The 22,864-nt window shown below is 32.0% G+C and overlaps 3 protein-coding genes and 1 long non-coding RNA gene across 8 annotated transcripts; 2 read left to right on the top strand and 2 right to left on the bottom strand.

The window, feature by feature from the left end:
- Positions 1–2,283: 2,283 nt before the first annotated feature.
- On the bottom strand, positions 2,284–6,124 carry LOC108855189 (protein trichome birefringence-like 45). Its single transcript, XM_018628943.2, has 5 exons — positions 5,685–6,124; positions 4,849–5,020; positions 4,001–4,182; positions 3,719–3,877; positions 2,284–2,753 (listed from the first exon to the last, which is right to left on the bottom strand). The coding sequence occupies exons 1-5, from the start codon at positions 6,023–6,025 to the stop codon at positions 2,405–2,407; spliced, it is 1,203 nt and encodes a 400-aa protein (XP_018484445.2). The 5' UTR covers positions 6,026–6,124; the 3' UTR covers positions 2,284–2,404.
- Positions 6,125–7,609: 1,485 nt separating this feature from the next.
- On the top strand, positions 7,610–8,754 carry LOC108852840 (PHD finger-like domain-containing protein 5A). Its single transcript, XM_018626321.2, has 2 exons — positions 7,610–7,758; positions 8,182–8,754. Exon 2 carries the CDS (start codon positions 8,200–8,202, stop codon positions 8,530–8,532), a length of 333 nt encoding a protein of 110 aa, XP_018481823.1. The 5' UTR covers positions 7,610–7,758; positions 8,182–8,199; the 3' UTR covers positions 8,533–8,754.
- Positions 8,755–9,883: 1,129 nt separating this feature from the next.
- On the top strand, positions 9,884–12,733 carry LOC108855193 (protein PSY3). The gene is made up of 2 exons (XM_057010074.1): positions 9,884–10,152; positions 12,508–12,733. Exons 1-2 carry the CDS (start codon positions 10,053–10,055, stop codon positions 12,624–12,626), a joined length of 219 nt encoding a protein of 72 aa, XP_056866054.1. The 5' UTR covers positions 9,884–10,052; the 3' UTR covers positions 12,627–12,733.
- A 2,569-nt stretch (positions 12,734–15,302) lies between these two features.
- On the bottom strand, positions 15,303–17,003 carry LOC108837941 (uncharacterized). Of its 5 annotated transcripts, none has more exons than XR_008945538.1 (3): positions 16,605–16,944; positions 15,621–16,391; positions 15,303–15,553 (listed from the first exon to the last, which is right to left on the bottom strand). It is a non-coding gene; the product is annotated as an uncharacterized LOC108837941 (long non-coding RNA). The 5 variants fall into 5 exon arrangements; XR_001947420.2 differs by having other exon boundaries at positions 15,303–15,539; XR_001947418.2 differs by having other exon boundaries at positions 15,303–15,526; positions 16,605–16,943.
- Positions 17,004–22,864: the final 5,861 nt, after the last annotated feature.

The following is a 22,864-nucleotide window of genomic DNA, read 5'->3' as shown; positions in this document are numbered from 1 at the left end:
GAAATTGTGTTCAAATACTGTTTTTGTTGAGCTGAGGAATGAGTCACATATAAGACCCCTACTTTTACGATTGGACTTGGTCATAAGATTATTATATTCGTTGACTTTTTTTTTGCCATCTGAAAGTTTTATATTTACAGAACCATATTAGAAGGCCCAAAGAATCGGCCCAAACAAAAATTCAAACCGGGTATACACACAAGCCCGTCACCCAACGAACTCCAAGCCCAAATGAAAAACTCCGTGATCCAAGCCCGCCACCGTTCACCGCAACGCACACTTCCACGTGTTGAATCCGCGGCAGCACAGAAGACGCATGGCAGATGGAAGAGCTTCGTCATCACGAGCGACTGGAGATCGCCGCCGGGACCGGGAACCAAGCACTTCGCCGGAATCGCAATCACCAACTCCTTTCCAATGAGAGGTCGACGCTGTAATCGATCGAGACAGAGACCACCGGATACACCGGGAGAAGACACACGACCACCAAAATCCACCCCCAACAACAATATTGAGGGTAAAAGATTCGAAGTCAGACACGTACTGCCTGAGCCTAAGAGAGAATCAATCTCCTCCTATCTCGGCCACCACCACCGAAAGGAACCCCTTTCCACACAGCTCGAAACCTTCCCTGAGAATAGAAGCCGGCGACCACTACCGAAGAAGATACGGTACGGTCCTAGAGTCAGGCGCCGGCGAGAAGCGGTGGTGGAACCACCCTCTCCCGAAAACCAAAATCGTGAAACACCCAGAGTGGATGTACGACGCCGATTATAGATACTTATATAAACGAGACTAAAAAAGGAGAAGCACAAAGAGAAGCCGGACCGACGAGACGAAAGAAGCCCCTCCGTCGGCCGGAAAACACAGATCGCTGCAGTTGTGGTCTAGTGAAAAGACGGAACTTTGTTTCTAGAGAGAGAATTATGATTTATTATATTCGTTGACTGTTGTTAAGTATAAGTTTTTAAGTTGTTGTATTGTACATTTGTACTTGTACGGCGACCGTTTTATTTTACTTACCGTTTGTTTTTCTTTTTGTGTTTTTTTTTTAAAGCTTTTGTTTTTGTGTTGTTCTTGTTATTTTGGTTGAATATGGTAGTCTGTTGGTTCACCTTGAATAATTTTCTTTTCAATCAGAAAAATAATCACAAGTTTTAATAGCGGGAAACAAATCTAGTGTATATTACTGACAAAAAAAACTGAGACTATAACTGAGGTTTGTTTGAAATCAGTTTGAGGCCCAATGAGCCTTTACAATGTAAAAGTCCGAAGCTTCTGCCCAATGTATCGACCTTTTCGTCTGCAATGTTCGATTATCCACTATACTGAACATTGTTAATTACTAACTAGATTAGGACCCGCCCTAAAGGGCGGAAATTGATTTGTCAAATTTCAATTAATAATATATGGTATATATAATATGTGTATATAATATTATATATATTTTGTGTAACATTTATATATATATATATATATACATATTAGACATATATAATATTTTATTAATTATATATAAATTTAATAGTATTATAATTTGTGTTGTACTTGTTATTAGTTTGTATTTAATCTTCTTTCATTTCTAGTATAATAATTTGCTTTGTCACACATTTTACCTTTTAACACACATAGTTATACCTTTTTTCAAAAAAAAGCTTATACACATAGTCTCATAAAATGTAATATATAAAAAAAACATATTTAAAAAATCTATTGACCATATGCCATCATTATTTGGTTGTTTGAACAAAAAAAAGTCATGTTCTTGCATAACTGTGTATGTTGTGATATGATGTAGGTAAAGAGTAAATATATGGAAGTAAAGTTAGTGATACGAACATGAGCCTATGTTGGTCTATGCCACAATTATTTAGTTTTTGGAAGATCAATGAGCATAAGCATACACGGTCTTTGTATGCTTACGTTGTAAATGAGTCGAATATTTTTTCTCTTATGTCTGGAATGATATGGAACTCGTTGATTTAAGAGTGATTCAGTTTTATATGATCTAATTATATTAAGAGATTAACCAAAAATATTATAAAAGTGTTACTGGTTAGGTTTAACTAATCTATGTTGGTTAAGATTTGGTTTAATTTAAGTTAGTAGGTTACATTTTATAGGAGATATGATATATTCTAGCAACAACTATGAAAGAGTCCAAAATTTAAATGAGAACTTCAAATAGTAGATAATCCTTAAATTAATAGATTAGATGTTTTTTCTCAGTGGATCCTGACACATTCTTAACAACAATTAGTGAATAAGTATGATAGAGTCATAGAGAGCTTCACGGATCACAATTATTATTATAATTTTTTCACAATTATATGTTTGGTTACAATTAAAAAGCAAAACTATAAGTTCAATAGATACATTTGGTTGATAAATGACTACTCGAATGTTAAAACAACAAAGCAGCATAGAACAACTGGTTCCAAGTATCTGGGAGACCAGGAAGACACCAATGGCTACAATCAGATGAACGATCAGGATTTTTCTTTAGAGAAGGATTGAGATCTCCACTATAGATTGAAGGATGACCGTCGACTCGAAGAGCTGAAAGCATAGATATATCCATCAATGAGACATGAGATTTGATCTCTTTCACCACTTCGTCAATCACTTTCTTCTGGTCTACGTATGAGCTTGTTGGGTACGATCTCCCACTGAACGGCGTCGTTTGACTGTAGCAGGTTTTTCCTCCTTGAGTTATCGTTGAAGCTTTTGCTCCTGATGTCCACTCATTTGCACTGCAACACATTTTCACATCAAGTTCGTATACATCAATACGTACTTTCTAGATTTTATGTAAGCATGCACTTTTGGAATCCAATAAGTTAATTCCACAGTTTGATGCATATTAAGAAGAAAAAACAGCGATTTTTTATAACAAGAGAACAGTGTTATTAAATATTTAGGAATGGTAGGATACAACACTAATTGTTATGTTTGTTGTATGCTATACATCCTCTTGCGTTGCAAGTTGCAATGAGGAGAAGCTTTCTCACTGACATAACTAACAAATGGACTGTCATTTGGGCCCACAAGTAAACAAACAGCTCATGAAGAACAGACTATTCTCGTCGTTATCCTTGTCTGTCTTTTTTTCTACAGTTAATAATGCAAAGTTTTTCTCTTTTTAGACGTCAAATCCATCCCACATTGCCACTAACCCTGAACTTTTTCTACAAGAAAAAGAATTCTCGATTTGAAATGCTGAAATTTAGATCTTTGCCATAAGCAACTATTTTTATTGGAACGTTAATACAATTACGAAGTAATAAATGTAATTGTTATGAAAAAAATGCAATTGTTATGAGCACGTATTTACTTACGTCTATATCTTTTCTTGGGTAGCTAGCGAAAATGAGGCCGCCGTGTAAAGTGCTAGATAGTATTAATTTGGTAGCAACTAGAAAGCCCTATATATATTCAATATAAGTTTGGCAATATCTAGCAAGACCCTCAGTTCAGCACACGTGTTTAATTATGTTTGTTATTTTCTATAAATTAAATACTTTTGGTAGTTATTTTTTATTAAATACTTATAATTTTTTTCTATCCATTGTTTTCTCCAAATTAGTAACTCATATATATATATACCATACATGACATTTGGGTTTTGTGATGAGGTTGATTCATATACTATAAGCACACTTGTAGTGAGAGCTTGGAAAAATTATAAGAAAAAAATAAAAGAGAGAGAGGGACATACTTGTAGTGTGTGGGTGAGACGGAGAGGAAGAAAACTCTAGTGAGGGGAGAGTTGATATAACGAAGGACCCAATTAGACCATGTTGTTAGTCCTTTTCTCATTGCCACCAACCTATCCATGTCTCCGTAGTATCTCCCTCCTACCTCCATCTGCTCCCACCTGCGTCACTCACTCCCAAAAAAACTTTCAGTTTTCACCCTATTTACCCCCCTCCCTTTATTTACCCACAAAAGATCTACACCCCCTGATGTTTCACCTTATAGGGGTTACAAAGTAGCTTACCCTCGTAGAGACCCTGTGTGGCTCCACCAATGACCAGTGTTAAACAGCAAAACGTCGGCCGTGCGCCAAGCATTAGATGCATCGACAGAGATTTCATCGAGTTTAAGAGTTGTCTTTCCGTGAATTCTTTCTATGTCTACGAGATAAGGAGCTCTATAAAATGATACTTTAACGTTGTAATCCTGTCATTGATTCATCCATGTATATATATTAGAAGGAAAAATAAACTAAAGTAATATGAGGTATGACTTGCGATTTAAATGGTAATTAACGAATAACGACCAGAGAATGAGAGAACGCAAGAGATAACGAGAATGAATATATAATCTAATATGAACGAATTAAGAAAAAAATGTGTCACAAACATCACTTTTTAACTAATTTTAAGGAAAATATCTGAATTGTTTTCAACAGGCTAGATTTGTTTTCAATTTGATTGGGTAATAGATAAGTGGGACGTAAAGTTATATTAAAGTTTTGATATAGCATCCTGAGACAAAGATTAATTAAGAGGGACATGTTTTGTTATACTAGCTAGTGGACCTTCTCTAATCAGTAAATCTTGCATCTAAGTATCTAAAATATAAAATATTCATGCACAGAACTGCGGAAGTATAGAGTACTATATTTTATAGTGTACATAATAGAATAGTAATGATGTTGCTTTCAAGGGTATTAATTAGTTTTATTGTTCCCTTTACTGGACCAGTGAAAGTGCCACCGACGACGTCAAGTTGAGCAGCTAATCAGAGCTGACAACGACGTTTGGAATAATTCTTCTGACCCGATTTTCACGAGTTTAATTGATACAATTTCAACCGACAGTATAAAGTTGTGTTGAAACTTACAAGGATCTTGAAGGTAGAGAGAGGATCTTCATGAATGATATGTGTATGAATGAACGGTGCTGATGAAGTGATCATGCATATCAACGATTCCCATTGGTTCCTACCCAATGAATCACCTACGAACATTATTGTTTTGTTCCTCATCTCTTGTAGAAACTTCACCCCATTAAACCTGCTTTCCGAAATAAACCAGTTACAGAAAATTACGTAAATTAGTCATTGCGTCGACCCTCAACTAATAACTAGAGCAATTCCAGTCGAGAAATTTTAATATGAGCGTCTCAAATTAAATGTAAATGTGAACTCAGAGATATAATTATGTTCATTCCCAAAATTATTAAAGTTAACTTTAATTTTTTTGAGATATTTTAATTTTATGTAACTTATAATTTTGAGATATACAAAATAATAATTTATTTGTAATATTTTAATGTACCTATTACACATTTATACCTCTTCCATAGCATTTTTTTCCAAAGTATAATACACCCCTGACTATATGTTTAATTATAAGAGCTGTTAAAACGTCCATAACCATAATGTATTGTATACATCATAATTTTTGTTTCTTGTAAATGTGTTATAATTTATAGGACCACTGATGATCCAAATATATACTATATGAGTATGTATGATCACAATTCACAACAAACAAAAATTATGATGTAAACTGCTTAAACTATCTTTCCATTAAGATACTAAATCTTAAACCTTAAGATTGAATGAATTTGTCTAGTTTGTGACAAAACAAAAAGCAGGATAGTTATACTGACATTAACTTAATCGATGTACGTACAAGTCTAATAAAATAGCTAGTGATAGTGAATTTTGTTAACCTTGGGACGTCACAGTTGAAAGGTTTCCACCGGAACTTGAGATAATCGGAGTCAGGTCTGCCGTAAGTCTGGCAGTCGAATCCAGGATCTATTATTCCTCCGCCGCATTCTTTCGCTCGGTAGAGTGGGTAAGCCTCATCCCGTACCCACTCGCCGGAGAACAGATCGCAGTTACCTCTGTTCACCGGAAAAACCACCCGACGTGGATGCTTGGCGAAGTTGCTGTGGTTGCTGTTGTTCAGGATCGGCCTTCTCCGGCCAAGAGGGAGAGACGAAGCTGGGGTGGCGTCTTGGAGAAGGATAAACAAGAAGAGGAAAGTAAGACATTGAAGAGCCGACATAAAGAAGCTTGAAGAGAGTGAAGAGAAGAAATGTTGTTATTATATGTTGTCCTTTGCATGTAACTTGGTACGTTGTCTTATATGTTTTGAGGACTTAATAAAGCCTCAACGAACTGCATATATAGAAAGAACGAAACTATGGGGTCTGAAATTAATTTAAAAAAAAACAATTAGGTATTTTAACTTGTTTTTGCCTGCCATAAATACCCACATTTATTAGTTGTAGCCCTACTGGATTAAGATTACTCTTCCAAACTTTGATATTTACCGTTTTTTGGAACACACAAAACAAGCCGTAATTATGGAAACATTTACACAATAAAAGATGTTAAAAATTGCTTTAAAAATAAAAAATAAAGGATGCCCTAAAAAATCATTGGAATGATTTGTTGGACTGTACGTGATATCATTGAACTTTTTACTTAGAAAAATTTAAATTTACTAATTATGATTTATTACTTTTAAATTAATTTATGGTCCAGTAAAGATAACTGTTGGGGATCTAATTTACTAAAACCTTACTTTCTAAGATGTATAAAACAATTATAACTGTAGAATTATTTTCTCATTTATAACAATATAAAACAAAAAAAATATAACAAAATAATCCCAAGTTACATCAGATCATTTATAAGAAAAAAAATCACTAACATTTAGCAGCGCCATTTCTACACAGTTGAACAAATCGTCCACAACATCCAGAAATGATGCTATTCAAGTTTTGTGATTACTTTTAAAAAGTTAATTTTAATTTTTTTTTTATAAAATTGAAACTAAAGTTACACAGATTTTAATTTTATATTCAGTGGCATGCTTAATTTTAAATTTTAAATTTAACTTTAGTTAAAATTTTATGAAAATTTCTAGTTGCTTATAACTCGTGATAGTGCTTCTAAATAATTTTATTTTATATCTATATGTCTGCGTCTTGATATATTTGTGTTTCTGCTAAAAGGCTTCAAGATTTGCATGACTTTACTTTAATGTCTAAAATATGATGATCATTCTTGTTAATCTAAATTCTTTTAGACTTACGAAGTAGCGGTAATTTAGTGTAAGAAGTAACTGGCGATAAAGTATGTAAGTTTGTTTGTTTTGGATTTGGTTTTTACTCGAGACAAAAAATATTACTATTTGATTTAGTCTAAGTTTAAGTTTTAAATTTTTAATTTACAATTTACATGATAGTCCAACTATAAATGATCTAGTATTCTAGTTATCTTTGATATTAGCTGGAAAACATTTAAAATTTAGACAATGTGATAACTAATCTACTAGCACTAAGCTTATTTTGGATCAGCCAGCCAGCCAGGACTCATAAAATTTAGCAGAAATTCCACGTCACCTTTCGTGGCTCTAAAAGTAAAAATAAAGCGGAGCAACAAAGCCACGTTAGCGAGTCAAAAGTCAAAGCTAACGGCTGCTGAGATAAAAATTGGGCCCGAGATCGTGACTGACTGAGACCGACACTTGTTCGTAACTCGAAATGCAGTTTAACCTGTTTAGGTTTGAGCCCTGGTTTTAGATTGCTTGCCGGTTTAGTTTAGTTTGGTTTGACGAAGAGTTCGTAAGCCCAAAGAAAAAGCCCATAAAAGTGGACCGACTTAAAGCCCTACTCGTGCTAAAAATCTCCTCCTGCTTCGTTCTTTCCAGACCTTTCTTGGTTGGTTCGTCTTTGGCGCTTCTCGTCCCAACAGTCTCTTGATTTGCTCAAGTTTGATCTCCCCTTAACTGTAAGCTTTGATTCTTCTTTTTTATCTCTAAATAGCCAAATAAGAGTCCTCTAGATTGCTTGTCTTCTTAGTTTGTTTCTTGATTTTGAATTTTAGGGTTTATGATGCTTCTTGATTTCCTTCTTTTGTTTAATTTATTTTATTATCTCAAAACTATTAATTAGCTTTGGTAAATTGATTGATTATGTCTCTAGAATCTGCAATCTTGAAAGAGTAATGTTTTGCTGGGAATGCACGTAAGGTGTTCGACGATATTCCTGTGAGAACTTAACACTGCTAGACAAGACTTCAATTTCCAAGTTCAACTTTTTTTTTTCTGGAATTGATTGTTTAGACACAAGTGAAAATAACACTTGTTCTTGTTCTTCAGTTTCTTGTTTTCAATATTTTATTCTTTAAGCTCAAAGTGACGTATGTGTTCAGGTCTCTGTCTCACTAGCCATGGCAAAGCATCACCCTGATCTGATCATGTGCCGGAAACAACCAGGCATTGCCATCGGAAGACTGTGCGAGAAATGCGACGGCAAATGCGTGGTTTGTGATTCTTACGTGCGTCCCTGCACTCTGGTGCGCATCTGTGACGAATGCAACTACGGGTCGTTCCAAGGCCGCTGCGTTATCTGCGGAGGGGTTGGGATCTCGGATGCTTACTACTGCAAAGAGTGTACCCAACAGGAGAAAGACAGAGATGGTTGTCCTAAGATCGTCAACCTTGGGAGTGCCAAGACCGATCTCTTCTATGAGCGTAAGAAATATGGTTTCAAAAAACGATGATGTCCGATTCGCAGGACAAGCGTGTGCTGGCTAGAACACTATTTGGATGTCCTATGCTATGTGTAAAACTTGTTGATTAATGTTCCAGAGAATCTAAAGATGTTTGGGGTACAAAAACCAGAAATAATGCGTTCTTCTTCTTTGATGATGTAGACTTGAGTGGTCTTTGTTAGACTTATTGTTATGTTCAAATAGTCCCTTGCATTGTGCATTGATATGTCATTGGAATGGATAGCCATTTTATGTAAAAACAAAAAAAAACAAAACACCCTCAAAAACTTACGAATCATAAGAAAATGGATAGATATGTTTATGGACAGCTTTTTTGTTAGGATTATCCTAATTTTTTCAGATGGTTAGTATTTGTGTGGATAACTAATCAAAGTGAATATATGTGATGAATTAATTAAGTTATAATTTATACAAAAGAAAATATGATATCATTCCACCTAATACAGTTGCATGCTCGGGACTACTCCAGGTTGGCAAATGAGTTTTGTTGTTATTTGAATCAAGTCAATGAGAAAAATATGAATTTTAATTCGTTGATGGTTTAAAGGGATCCACTTCAATCTTGTCAAACCTACCGATTATAATTGTAAACTAGAGCTTGATCCGCGCTTTGGAAGCGCGGAATATTTTACGATGAAAAATTTCACTAATAACTTAATAAATATTTGGGTAATTTTAAAGAGCGTGTATTTAAAATATTTTTGCATTTAAATCAGTGTTTTTAAATTCGACCCGATTGTGATTATACCGGTTAATCGAGAGATCTGACAATTCAATTTAGGTTTTTAAATTATTCCTATTAAAAAATTACTAAAACCCGAGACTAACCGAGTGAACTGATGGATGATCAATATGTAATCTAGTTTGATTTAAATTGTAATAGTTTCATAATTTGTAATCTTATAATCCAAATTTTAAAGTTCATTATTTTGCAATTTATAAAATTATGATGTTTCTACAAAATTTTAAAAAGAAAATGATAGATATAAAATAACTAAGATTAATTATTGTATTGTTTGGAAACATTAATAGTAGTATAAAAATATATTGTTTGGAACCATTAGTATAAAGAAATAAATATATTGTTTGGAAACATGGATAGTAGTATAAAGAAAGTAACAATAGTGATTTAATATAGATTTAATTATAAAGTATAAATGTGTATTTAATTTAAAAACTTACAAAATAAATATTAGGTCCAATAGAATATTTCTATTTTAATAAGATAGATGTAATCTTGTTCCCTTGTTTTTGTGCTTGTCAACGACGAACACATACATATACACGCATTGAATACAAAACCCATTAGATTTTAGAGAATATGTTCCTTTCAAACGCAATTATGTAAAAATAAACGTTTGGAAGCGGGTATATATATTAATAATTATCAAAAGGTTATATAAAGACTTTGAAAACGAAGGGCCGGTGTGAGACATTTTTTGGTCTATAAATATAGAAGAGAGAGAGAGAGAGAGAGAGAGAGAGAGAGAGAGAGAGAGAGAGAGAGAATGGGTTATTCATCATCTTCCTCGGTTGTGTTATGTTTGTTCCTCCTCTTCACGTTTGCTCTAGTCTCTTCATCTGCTCGCCTCAGTCTTTCATTTCCAGGTATACTCTTTCATCCCTTTGTTTCTTCGTTAGTTTCAAGTGTTTACTAGGTTTTTGTATGGTAATATGTTTTCGTTGTCTAATATCCAAGCACTAAAAGCAAACAAGTTCTTCTTTTTTTTTTTTGAAAAGGGGCATAAAAGCAAACAAGTTCTTCATAATCCATATCTTGTAAACAACTCATAAGGATTTCTTCACTAATCACTACAGATCTAATCTTTGTTTTACGTTAAAACTAATCTAGTTTACTATTTTATGTGTTATTGGATGAGATCTCAGAATCAAATATTTTACAACCACAATTATTGGATACACTATTGGTGATATGTGGTGGATTCACATGATCCGTATCTGTAAATCTGTGTATATCTTAAAAGCATGTTCAAGAATATCACCAGAAGAGGAAGAAAACCTTAATTCTTTACTTTTTCAATAAAGAAAAGAAGAAAAACTGAATTACATGCACAAACAAAATATAAAAGACCCAATATAAAATAATATGTATATTTGTCATTCGTATTTACATGATACCAATTATCCCTAGATGCATACATACACTGATTAACAAAAGAATAACACATGATGAACCCATAAAAATAACAAAAGAGTAACACACTAATTAGTTCATGTGAGCTTCATTGACCTTTCATTTTAAATCACTACAAAAACCAAAAACTAAACTATTACAATTATATATATATATATTCTTTAAACAAGTTGGATATATCCTAGTTTTATGCACTCTGTTTCCAGCTTGTTTGTATTCAAAATCAACATGAATCACGATGCTCGAGATTGTCTTCCCTTTCGCCGATGACTTATTCACACGGCTAATCTTATATATCTATCTTATTAAATCAGAAACATTGGGTTGGACCCAAACTTTTTTTGTAAGTTTTAAATTAAATTTACCATTCAACTATATAGTTAATTCTACCAATCTTTTTTAATATTCTCTCCCTTATTAATATATTTAGACCTCCTCCCCATTACATTCCTAAATTACTAGATCCTATTGAATCACCTACCGATTTCATTCAATGACAAAGACACCTAAAATAATTAATTTCGCCTTCTTTATCAAATCGTATATCATTTTAGAATTTTTTTTTTTAGAAACTTACCTTTGTGTTCACACTATCCAAACAATTGATAAGTAAACAAATTTCGCGCTCGATGTCATGAGATCCCATACCATTTCAAAAATACGTACTTATTGTTTTCTTAAGATAATTTAAAAGATTAAGTTACTTATTTTTTGTAACAATTTGGTGTTACGCATATAATAAAATAAAATAAAATTAATATTAATAAGTATTTAAATATTTAATAAAAACAATGAAATTAAATTTTAAATATAGAAATAACATCAAATTAGATTTTATATTGATCATCCATCAGTTTAATCGGTAATCTCAGAGTTTAGTATTTATTGTGAGTTTTATCGGATTTCAAATAATAGATATTTTTTAAAAAATTCAAACTGGAATACATATCGAATTAGCGGGTTTACCGTCTCAATTGAAGGTCTAAGTCGGGTTTAAAAGTGGTGATTTAATGAAATGTTTTAAATAGACAAATTCTAATTAATTAACAAAATATTTGTAATATTATTAATAGAATTTTGAATCATAAATATCCCGCGCTTCCGAAGCGCGGGTCAATGATCTAGTTTCTTTTAAAAGAACATATCTGTGATAAGGACGAATCCAGTAAGAAAACGTCATATAAAATTATAAACTATAAATCTAAGGAAGAAAACAAAGTATTATGTTTATCAAAAAGAAAAAAAACAAAGTATTATGAGATTTTGTATAATATTGATATTTTAGTTTATGTTCACGCTTCAAAAGCGTTGACATTATCTCTGAAAAAGACAATGACAGATAAGATTACGACTATTTAATTTAACTTTACAGAGTATTAAATTGCATAAAATAGCAAGTTGAAATGGATCTTTTTGTCCATCGTATCTGATATCTGTGAAAAAAATCCAAGCAAAGATTTCGATATGTGAAACCGACATCCAACACACACAAAAAGGTCGAATTTTTGTGGTTTTAAATCTATTCTTTTTAGCAGATATCAATAGATGTCTATAGATTAGTTTTATAACACAACCATCAAACCATAACGACCAGTTCAAAATTGCCATTGTCCTTTTTGGCATATTTTAGGTGCAAATAAAGTTAAAAGATTATGAGTGAATGTCGATGTAGTTAAACAATATGAAGACGAGGGTATTGACGTTTGTAAAGACACTTGATACATTGTTTGTTAATAAGAGGTTCCTTATGAACAACATTTGTTATTATCACTATTTTCTAACTTATAACGTATATGCATATATGACAGAAAATGAAATGAGGGTGGTGAGAGAACGGTCACTGATGGTGAGCACCAACGACTACGGTCAACCTTCAGCTAGCGACAGACACGATCCACCTCGTGGCGGCCGAGGACGCAAGCGTTGAGAGGATGATAATCTTTTTCGCCTTCTTAATTTTACTTGCAAGCTTGCAAATAATGTATGTATATTGAGAGAGCAATAAAAATAATTCAAAAATAACACCTTTTTGTATTTTGTGTTTCTACATCGACTTCAACTTATCCCTTACTTATTAATAGGGAAGCAATTTGGGAGACTAATCTTAAATGTGTAATATATTTACAGAAATGCCATTTTTGCTTAGGTGTCATTACTATAAACTCTCTCACACCATTTAACTAATAAGACATCTGTTACTAGACTATTTACAAGGAATGCCACTAATGGTAGTACCAATTATTAACATATGTTACTATACATATACTTCCTTCTGACATAACTAATACATCCACTATTCAACAACAATATTTTTTATTTATTAATAACAAACCATGATTCACATGACTTTATATGTACGAGACTCCATTACATTCGATGTTTGCAAAGTTATCTGCAAAACACATTCCATCGTATATGTTCATATGAGTTTATTCGAGAAAACTTTATTTTAAAAATTTAAGAATTTTATTTTAAAGTTTATGAAAATCTAAGAAAATATATTTGTACAATGTTTTGGCTGAGCTCCGGGTAGATTTAATATATTCACGTAGGCTAATACATACAATTAGCCTCAATATAGGCTAATACATACAATTAAATCTACTTTATTTTTATTTTTTGTAAAAGAAACGCTGATCATTATTTCTTATGTAATTTAGGAAATCAGATATATAGTATTTAACTAATTAAATGCTTTGTGTGCATGGCAATCCATTATATATGGCAATCATAACTATAGTTTTTGGTAAATTTTCACAAACGTATCAATTACAATCAAATCAATATATTTTTAAAAAGGCTAATCTTAATGTGTTATATGTTTATGGCGATATCATATTTTGTGTGATTGACAAGCTGTATCAATGTATTAATTCCATAAATATTTGAAATAAATTCTTGGTATACTTTTCTTCTTTTTTTGCTGAAAAAATATTCTTTGATATACTTCCTACATTCTATATAAGAGAAGATGGAATGACCGGCTTACTCATTCGTTATAACAAACATGGTTGCTTACTGGTGTGTTTGTTTTAGTTATATACTAGGACCGACCCGCCCTACGGGCGGGATACAAATTAACAAATAATTTAAATAGTTAGATTAAATATTTAACATAAATTGTTATTATTTTTAAATATACATATAAGTTAAATTTTTATATGTTGACTAAATAAACCATATATATTATCAGAAAATAGTTATGGATTTTTAAAATAGATATTACTTGTTATTTATTAAAATATGATTTTTTTCTTTTTGCTAAAATATTTAAATGATTTTCTTTTGTTAAATAATCTATGTTTTAATTATATATATTAAAAATTGAATGTAGCATTACATCATTTCTTATGATTTTCTGGAGTTGGATGAACCATAAAAAACCGTGAGATTCTTTAAAAAAAAATATTTTTGCTAGTAGAAAAGAAATAAACCTGTAAATAAATTAACATATTGTTGTTTAGTTTTATATACTTAAGTGGATTATCTTATTTCCTTACTAAATTTACCTTTTTACAGTAGATTATTCTTAAAATTGTTTTCTTTTATTTTCTTTTCAACGTGTTATATATATATTTATATTATTTTATATTTTTATTGTGTGTGTGTTTATGTTAGAATTTGCAAATAATATTTATGGTCTGTAAGAATGTTTGGGCAGCGAGGAATTATATATCTTAGAAAAATTATGTTTGATTTTGATGGTTATATTATGTCTATATTAAAAAGTTGCAGCGTATAGAATATTATATAAGGTTGGATGATGTTACGTGGCCTTTTGATTGTATGTTTTTTTATAATTCTAGATTCACAACTGGTTGGTTAAATGCAAGGTTTTGAAAATCGGATCGGACAATGAACCGGTAAAATTTATGAGTCATGGTTCAATCCGGTCTGACCGGTTTAATCGGGTTTCAGTATTAGTAGGTTGTACAGTATATATGTGCATCTCTATATAATAACATCACCATATACACGCAGATTTACTTTCTATTTTGCTGATATTGTATTAAAATAAATATTAATGATCCATTGACTTTTTATCTACCATAATTGCAGTCTCACTTTTTAATTCTCAAATATCTTTTTTTCCATATTTCTTCATCTTCTCTATCACTACGTGAGTTCAAATTTCTGTAAAAAAGTTCATCTATATTTTTTTCTTTTCGTGCACACAAGTACTCTTTTATTCATTCATTATACCAAATCTACTAACCATTTAGCTAACTCAAAGCAAACTAATAGAATAACTATCTTCAATTTTACAAATCAATGAAAAACAATGGTCTAATTAGATTTAAATATATAAACCAGGTTTTTCAACTAAACCGGTTCACCGGTTCTTACGGGTTTTGGGCGGTTTTACCGGTTCAACTAAAATCCGGTTTTTGAACTAACCCGGACTCAGCCAAATCAAGGAGTCACGGTTCAACCGGTCCGACCGGCCGGTCCGGTCCGGTTTTCAAAACCTTGGTTAAATGTGATTTCCTATATTTTGGGTTATGAAAAATGAGTTTGTGGTTTGGACTTTAGAGGATCACATTTCATAACGATTTATGATAGGTTAAACATGATATTGAAGAGGTGAGCAAGATAATGTGAATGTAACATAAAATAAGTAGCTGCTATTGAAGTTAACCAAGAGTTTCACAGGATGTGTTATAAATTTTTGATAAACAATTATCATCTTTACATAATGTGATCAGAATAAAACCGCTATGCAATCTTGGAATCAACAAAACTAAAACGCATGAATCTTTCAAATTCATCATCCAGCTTCTTCATTTCTTCTTTGCTTCCGATGTAAAGTATAACCTTCTAATATATCTGTCATGTATCCCTTTTTTTTTTTGTCTGATGACACAAACTTTGGATATAAACTAATATAATAAAATAAAGATGAAATGCTTTTAAGAGTTACCTTGGCCAGTGGGATATCTAGTGCTCTCCGGTGGCTATATGATCATTTTCCTCCAGATTTTTCAACAATGAAACTCATCTGTGCATACTAATTCAAAAGGCTAAGCTTTTCATTTTTTGCTCATGACGTCACGTGGGTACACGTAAATCCCACCGTACAACAAAGTCATATAAAAAGTCTCCGATCAAAATTCCAATGTACCTTGCCGAGTAAGGTTTCCCAATTAGACCTGGATCCTTGAGATCACCTATGTACTACTCTTCAGATCCTAGTCCCACCGCTGGTAGTTCACTTCGCTGAAACTTGAAAGAGCATATTTTCTCGGCTTTGGGGATCTCAATGTTCTCTTGCATGATGACGAACTCGCAGTACATTGAGTCCATGGTGAAGGCGAAGACAACTTTGCCTAGCGTAGATGACACACGTTAACTATACAACTTTGTTCTTCTGACTCTAGCCGAAAGAAACAAACATGCAAACATCAACAACATTATGTACATTGTGTATCTTTTCGGAGTGGCCATGTGGAAGGTGAAAGGGAGAGTAGTTAATTACACAGGAGATTAAGTCAATGATACACTCGTCATTGGGGCTCTAGATACCGAAGATGGAACCGGTGGAAACTGCAGCGTCGATGTTGGAGTAACCGCCGAGAGAAACGAAGACAACGACGTAGTTGACTGAGCAATATATAGTTTAACATGAGCAATCAAAAAGAATAGGATCAAGAAATCAGCGAGCTTGAAAATGGATTTACTCATATCTTCATTCCTATAGAAAAGCATTATATCAATTAGTATTAGATGATTCCCAGATTTCGACAATACAACAAATGCACTCTCTCAAAATCAAAATCTATACATATAAAGGCTTACGGGATTCTGTATAAAAAAGCACTCTGTGAGTTTGCCATTCTAGTGAAAAGAAAATTTCTATTGTTTTTTTAGGAGTACAGAGGATGAGTTTTACAGGGTGAAAGCTTACCCTTTTATAGCTGTAGATCCACCGCCTTGAAGAGATGTAATATGCATTGAATGTGTAATCCTGATTGGAATGGGTCTAAGGAGTTAAGAAGGTCGTCAATGCCGTTGAATCAATGCTTCATGTAACGGTTCAGAGGAGAGAAATCGCAGACGGAACGACGCGAACGGATCTCAAGCCAAAGAATCCTCACGAAGATGCTTCTCACACAATATTTTAGAACATCCATGGTCGATTGACCTAACTGGTGCTTGATCAATACGAAGAACCCTAGATACCAAAGGTCATCACTCCTGAAGAAGTCGAAGGCGACGGCGAAGCTATAGTTTTGGTCTCAACTCAAAGACCGTTATTCAAAGCCCATAACAAAACAAACCTGTAAAAGCCCATTTGATAACCTAACAGAAACGCACCGTATCATTTGATACGTGTCATCCTCTTGTTTAATGAATTAATGACGTGTCTCAACCAGGAGGGAGAGAACATTTTTTTATATATATAGATTCTTTCTACATTTTAATTTGTGATTCACTATATTATGGCTTCTTACATAAATTATATTTAGAGTTCGTATTATGGGTTTTATATGAAGTTTTTTGCATACTTCTGTAAGTTTTACTTTGTGTAAGCATTTGTTTAATTTTAACCTCACGAGTTATTTCTAAGACAATACAGTAAGTAAGTATATGCATGAATCAGCAGTCTTAAAATAATTACACAACAACTTAGAAAGTCTGTTCATGCTCTCCCTGTATAAATAAAAATGTCTATATATGCAAGTTCAGTGGAATCCAGAAAAAGACAAACATGATTGACTAAAACAAACACTACCATGAAACTGAAGATAACAAGATTTAGAAACGCTGAGTTGTAATAATTTGTTCTTTGTATCAGAAGGATAAAAACCCATCAACTCTTCTAACAGTTAAATGTGTCATATCTTTTAATATCCCAAAAGTGTGCATATAAATATAACATTTTTTTTGGTAAAAGAAATATAACAATTTAAGTCTTAAAAACCTTTTACAGTAGAACATTTATAAATTAATACTCGATAAATTAAAAATTTCTATAAAATAATAAAATTTATTAGTTCCAACTTGGACCGGTGTAAATTATGACACAAATCGATAAATAATAAATAATAATATTTTTAAAACTTCCATGTAAATATATAGTCCCATTAAAACCATATATTAATATAGTCCCATTAAAACCATATATTTACTAAAATTATATCAAAAATCATATAAAAATTCTATGAAACATAAAATATACACCAAGAAAATAATAAAACAATATAAAAGTCAAATTTTTAAATTTTTAAAAATGTATACACGGTAAATTAAAATATTTTCTTATTTTACAAATAAAAATATTCAAAATTAGAAAAATATAAAAAATGAAAATTTTATAATATCTCTATAAATTAATAAAATTTTAAAGTCCCAACATTATTAATTTATAGAGGTTCTACTGTATATGCTTATGATTAGGCTTTACATACAATAAATGTTTTCTGAAAAAAAAGATTTTAATTATTTTGAATATAAAATAACTTAGATAGTTAAAGATTCAAGAACAATAGCGAAATAATTGCAGAGTTCGGACCATTACACAGAGCTCAAACAATGCACTATACATGTTAATTAATGCATTCTTTAATCTATGCACAAAAATATTTTTGAATAAAATTATTTTTTTGATATATACACCCTGCGCAAGGCGCAGGTCTCTACCTAGTTTCATCTTTACTATATTTCAGTTTTTGTATAGTTCACTTTTTGTGCGTGTTCATGCAGTTTATTTGATTTCATATATCGATATTTTTTTTACAAACAAACTTTGAAGTTAGTAAACATCTTCTCATACATATGAAGTCATGACTTACCCAGATTAAGTATTCAGCTGGAATAATAATCTTACTCAACTTCTACCTATTATTACTCATGAACGACTTTGATAATTATGGGATATCTGATTTCTATAAGCCTATACAAATTTTAGAATATATGGGCCTAAATACATTTTTCCTTTCGACGGTAGGCCCAAAGACCTGTTAAGAGAAGAATGTTTTTTTCGATTTTTAGTTAGTGTAAGTAGAAAACTTTTGTTTCGGTTTACGAAGTTTATTAAGAGATAACTTTCGGCACGGGACATTGTAAATGCTCTCACTTTGGCTCGATATTTCTTTTTGAATGAACTTCGCTCGTATACAATGTGGTTGAGATAAATTATTTGGGCAGGACGCAAAATGAATCAGTGACCGGTTTCGTGAGCTGGTAAGCCTGGTACATATGGAGATCGAGTCATAAACTGGAGAAACCCCTACTATATTGTCATCAACTAATTAACCACTTTTGTCTTTGGCCTTGACATTAGCCATATCTGACTTGTGCGGTTGTGCCCGAGACCAAAGTCTTGGTTTGATTAACAACACAATAACATAACCTTCCCGGAGAAAGAGAAGGTTTTAAATTTGTCGTGTTTCTGTTAATAACAATTATTTTGTTGTTTTGTATTTCTTTTGTTTCCAAATAAGTGTCACTTTGATATTTTTCACACAAATTAAAAAAAATGACAGAAATATATGTAAGTTGTTATTATACATCTCTCTTACCAATAGTATTTAAAATATATTACAATTAATTTTCAGATAAAAGTAAATATAATCTGCATTGAAATTGTAAAATGTACACAAAAAAGATTTTTAGAATGATACTTGTTATAAACAGAGGAAGTAAGTTTGGGCTATATTTGCATTTTGTTGACTAACCCCTGATGAAGGAGTTATAAATTAAAGTTTCTATATATTCTGATTGAATTAAAAGATACTTGGAAGTTTGGATCTTATATTATTCACATGTTCATGTCAGTTGTCCCGCATGCTAGTATACTCTCTCCAAGTGTATGCATCTCCAAATCATACATGTAACGCAAATCAATAAATAATGTAACCGTAATTAATTTTACACAGAAACATAATGCAAAAGCATGTATTTTAAGAAACGTAATTCCATGTAGAGATAGAGAAAGGACAAGAGAGGGAACAAAGTGAAGTGAGAAGATGGATAACATGGACAGATAACATTGTCGTGGTTATGTCTTTAGAACTCATATGATCTCTCTTTATTTGGCTTTAGGTTCGATTCAGATGTCTTCCCTAGGGATTGCTACCATATATAGCTCTATAAATCCTAAAGAAAACGAATCAAGTTGGAAAGGAATTCCATATCCCTCCACAAAGCCTATCTAATAACAGGATTTAGCTCATATCTACCAGTAAACCCAACCGAAACTGATTCAGCCGGCAAGAAACTCGGATAAAAACGTTAATCGAGGGGCTCAGTAAGATTGTTCGGCTCAAAAGCTCAAAAACCTATTGAGTGTAGACCTTTAGGGCGGACAGACCCTAGGGCGAACTAAGAGATAACGGATCTCGGTTACAATAAAAAAATGGAAGAACAAAGAAAAGAATATGCAAACATACACTAAAACATCGGCCGCAAACTTCAGAATTTTACGATCAATCAAGCTTCTTTACCTTCTTCCTTTAATCTTCTTATAATCACATTTGTTATTTCATATTAATCAATAAAACGTTTTCGAAAAACCCACAATTGGATTTAATTTTCTTTCAATTGACGTAATCAGATTCGGATTCAACGACATTCACACACCTAATTAATAATTGTCTTCGTAAATATCTCCTCGTCTCCTCATTATCAAACTATATATATAATTCAATTTGTGTGGAGAATATTTCGTTTAGATCCCGATACCAAATGTTTTTTTTATCAATTATTTGTGGATGAAAATGGTATTCCTATATCAACGCAAACCCACTATATGTATATTATTATATATGTGAAAAATAAGACGTGATATTAATTGCCTCTCTCAACTTCTTAATTAAACCAATATTTTTGCTCAGCAAAACAGGTTTAAAAGTATTTCAAGACTCCAACTCATGATGTTTGTATGATAAAACAATCATATTTTATTCAACTAGTTGATTATGTATATATGTAAATTCGTGAAAGTGACCAAATGTATGCCAGAACTATGACTTTAGCTTTCAGCTCTATTCAACCATTACTAAAGAATCAATTAAGAACCCTTTCTCCTTTTGCAGACATTAGTCATGAGTGAGATTTTACTTTTTAACTGCGGGAAACAAAATCATTACTAAAGAATGTCATTTATACGTTTGATTATATGACTTCAAGCCTAATGTTCGTTAATTTGATTCCGTAAGAACAAAAACTCTCTCTTTTTCACATACCCTGATATTCTAAACCTAAAAATAATTGTTCTAGTATCCAAAACATGCACCCATAATCTGAATTTCATAGTGATCTACAAAATATGCGTTGATATCTCGTTGTAACCGAGACTCGACTTGATCACTTATGAATTGATATAAACAAAAAACGTTTGTCCTGAGAAAAAGATTGATGAACCGAAAAAAAAACGAAGCCAAGAATTTGATGGGGTTGAACGAAATAACATGGATTTTTCAAGAAAAAAACGAAATAACATGGTTTAGGTCAAGTAATTCATTGCATACTTAGATATTTTTAGAAGGCTGAGAGCCATTGCTTATATGAACAAAGGACGACGTGTTTCGTCGGTCCACACGTGCACGTACGTCCCATCTTTTTCTTGTCCGAGCCGTCCAATTAGACATTATTATTGATACGAACCTAACTTTTAATTATTTAAATGGTGTTAGTTTTCATCTAACTATCAAAGTAACTTGATTGCCGCCTAGTACAGTATAGTAGTATCTTTTGGCAAAAAAACAATGCTTTGTTAGATATTAAACGGTCCATGTGAGTGGTTTGAGGTTGAAGACACGTATTCATGAATAGATCGTGATCTTTAACCGTTCCTCTTCTTTATGGTTCTATGCTTTTTCCTGACATAAAAAAACTATACATAACGAATTTTAGAAATAGTTTAAGTTTAGACCCTACTACTCACACGTCACACATATCCTGTTGATTAAGAACTTTGACCTTTCTGTAAGTCTTTCCATTGGAGATTAAACTCGCGTGCAGTGGGCCTTTTCTTTAAAAATCTCATGCGAATATGTGATGCAACTTTTCAACCATTATTTATGTTCTTCCTATATTTCCATGTAAAACCGGTTATACTCTACTCGCATTTAACACAATTAACAAGCAACCTTTTTCACCAACCGGTGGACAAGTTGTCCTTTATTAATGGCGTTGACTAGGAATATGTATCGATACACTTAGATTTAGGCTCCGAATGTGACTGTGGTTTGAACGGTGCGGGACAAGCGGTTCAACTGCGATGCGGTTTCAACAGTTATAAAAATATATATATATACATATATATATATATAGTATATGTTACTATTAACTACGGTGCAGAGCGAGACGGTTGTAAACATTCGAAGCTTTAGTTAACATGTTATTTTTTTCAGTTTTGGTGACAAATAGTCCTTTGATAAAATTGTACAAGATTCAAGAAACATAACATGTTTTGTGGCCATTTCTCAGTTACAAAAATGGTCACACAGCACAAGATTCTTGTGACTATCCTTATCTTACTAATGTAATATATTCAAAATCAAAGGCCTTAATTATCTTCATGACGAACTTTCTCTGTTCCAGATATTAAGAACTTTTTTTTCTCAACTCATCCTTATAACAACAATCTATTAGGGTTGGGCATAAAATCCGTAATCCAAAATTCGAATCGAATCTAAATCGAAAAACCCAATCTGTATTTGGTCTGAAATATGAAAAATATCCTAATGGATCTTGTAAAGTGGTACAAAACATATTTGAACCCAAAATATTATTAACCGAATTCAAACGGATAACCCAAAAATCTGAAAAAACCGAAAATATCTAGAAAAAATTGATCTGAATATCCAAATTAATATACAATATAAATATAACATCAATATATATTTCAACTATTAAATTTCATATTTATTTTGATATGATATCTAACATTAAGAATTTAAAATTTAAATATGTACCTTAAATATTCAGTTATATCTAAATAAGTATATATTTTTATATTTTGCTTTTAAAGTTTAAATTTCATTTCAGATATATCCAAACCGATACGATATAACCCAAATCTGAACGATGTATGATTATTTTATGATTCCAGGATGTGATGCAAAATCGATCTCAAACCGATTGTTATATCCGAACTCGATCTGTACTTGCAAACCTACTAAAATAGAGCCTATAAAGTGTTATAAAATATAACTGAAA

Source organism: Raphanus sativus, chromosome 4 (assembly GCF_000801105.2).
Source record: "Raphanus sativus cultivar WK10039 chromosome 4, ASM80110v3, whole genome shotgun sequence".
Taxonomy (NCBI): Eukaryota; Viridiplantae; Streptophyta; class Magnoliopsida; order Brassicales; family Brassicaceae; genus Raphanus; species Raphanus sativus.
The sequence above is the reverse complement of the archived record's forward strand: the minus strand, read 5'-3'. Positions and strand labels throughout refer to the sequence as shown.

Bases quoted from the DNA above. Each gene is read 5' to 3' on its own strand.
- LOC108855189 (XM_018628943.2), bottom strand. From the start codon at position 6,025: ATGTCGGCTCTTCAATGTCTTACTTTCCTCTTCTTGTTTATCCTTCTC. The intron at 4,183-4,848 runs GTAAGTTTCAAC...AATCAATGACAG, and splicing joins TCTCTACCTTCAAGATCCTT to GATTACAACGTTAAAGTATC. The intron at 3,878-4,000 runs GTAAGCTACTTT...TGAGTGACGCAG, and splicing joins CACACAGGGTCTCTACGAGG to GTGGGAGCAGATGGAGGTAG.
- LOC108852840 (XM_018626321.2), top strand. From the start codon at position 8,200: ATGGCAAAGCATCACCCTGATCTGATCATGTGCCGGAAACAACCAGGC.
- LOC108855193 (XM_057010074.1), top strand. From the start codon at position 10,053: ATGGGTTATTCATCATCTTCCTCGGTTGTGTTATGTTTGTTCCTCCTC. The intron at 10,153-12,507 runs GTATACTCTTTC...CATATATGACAG, and splicing joins CCTCAGTCTTTCATTTCCAG to AAAATGAAATGAGGGTGGTG.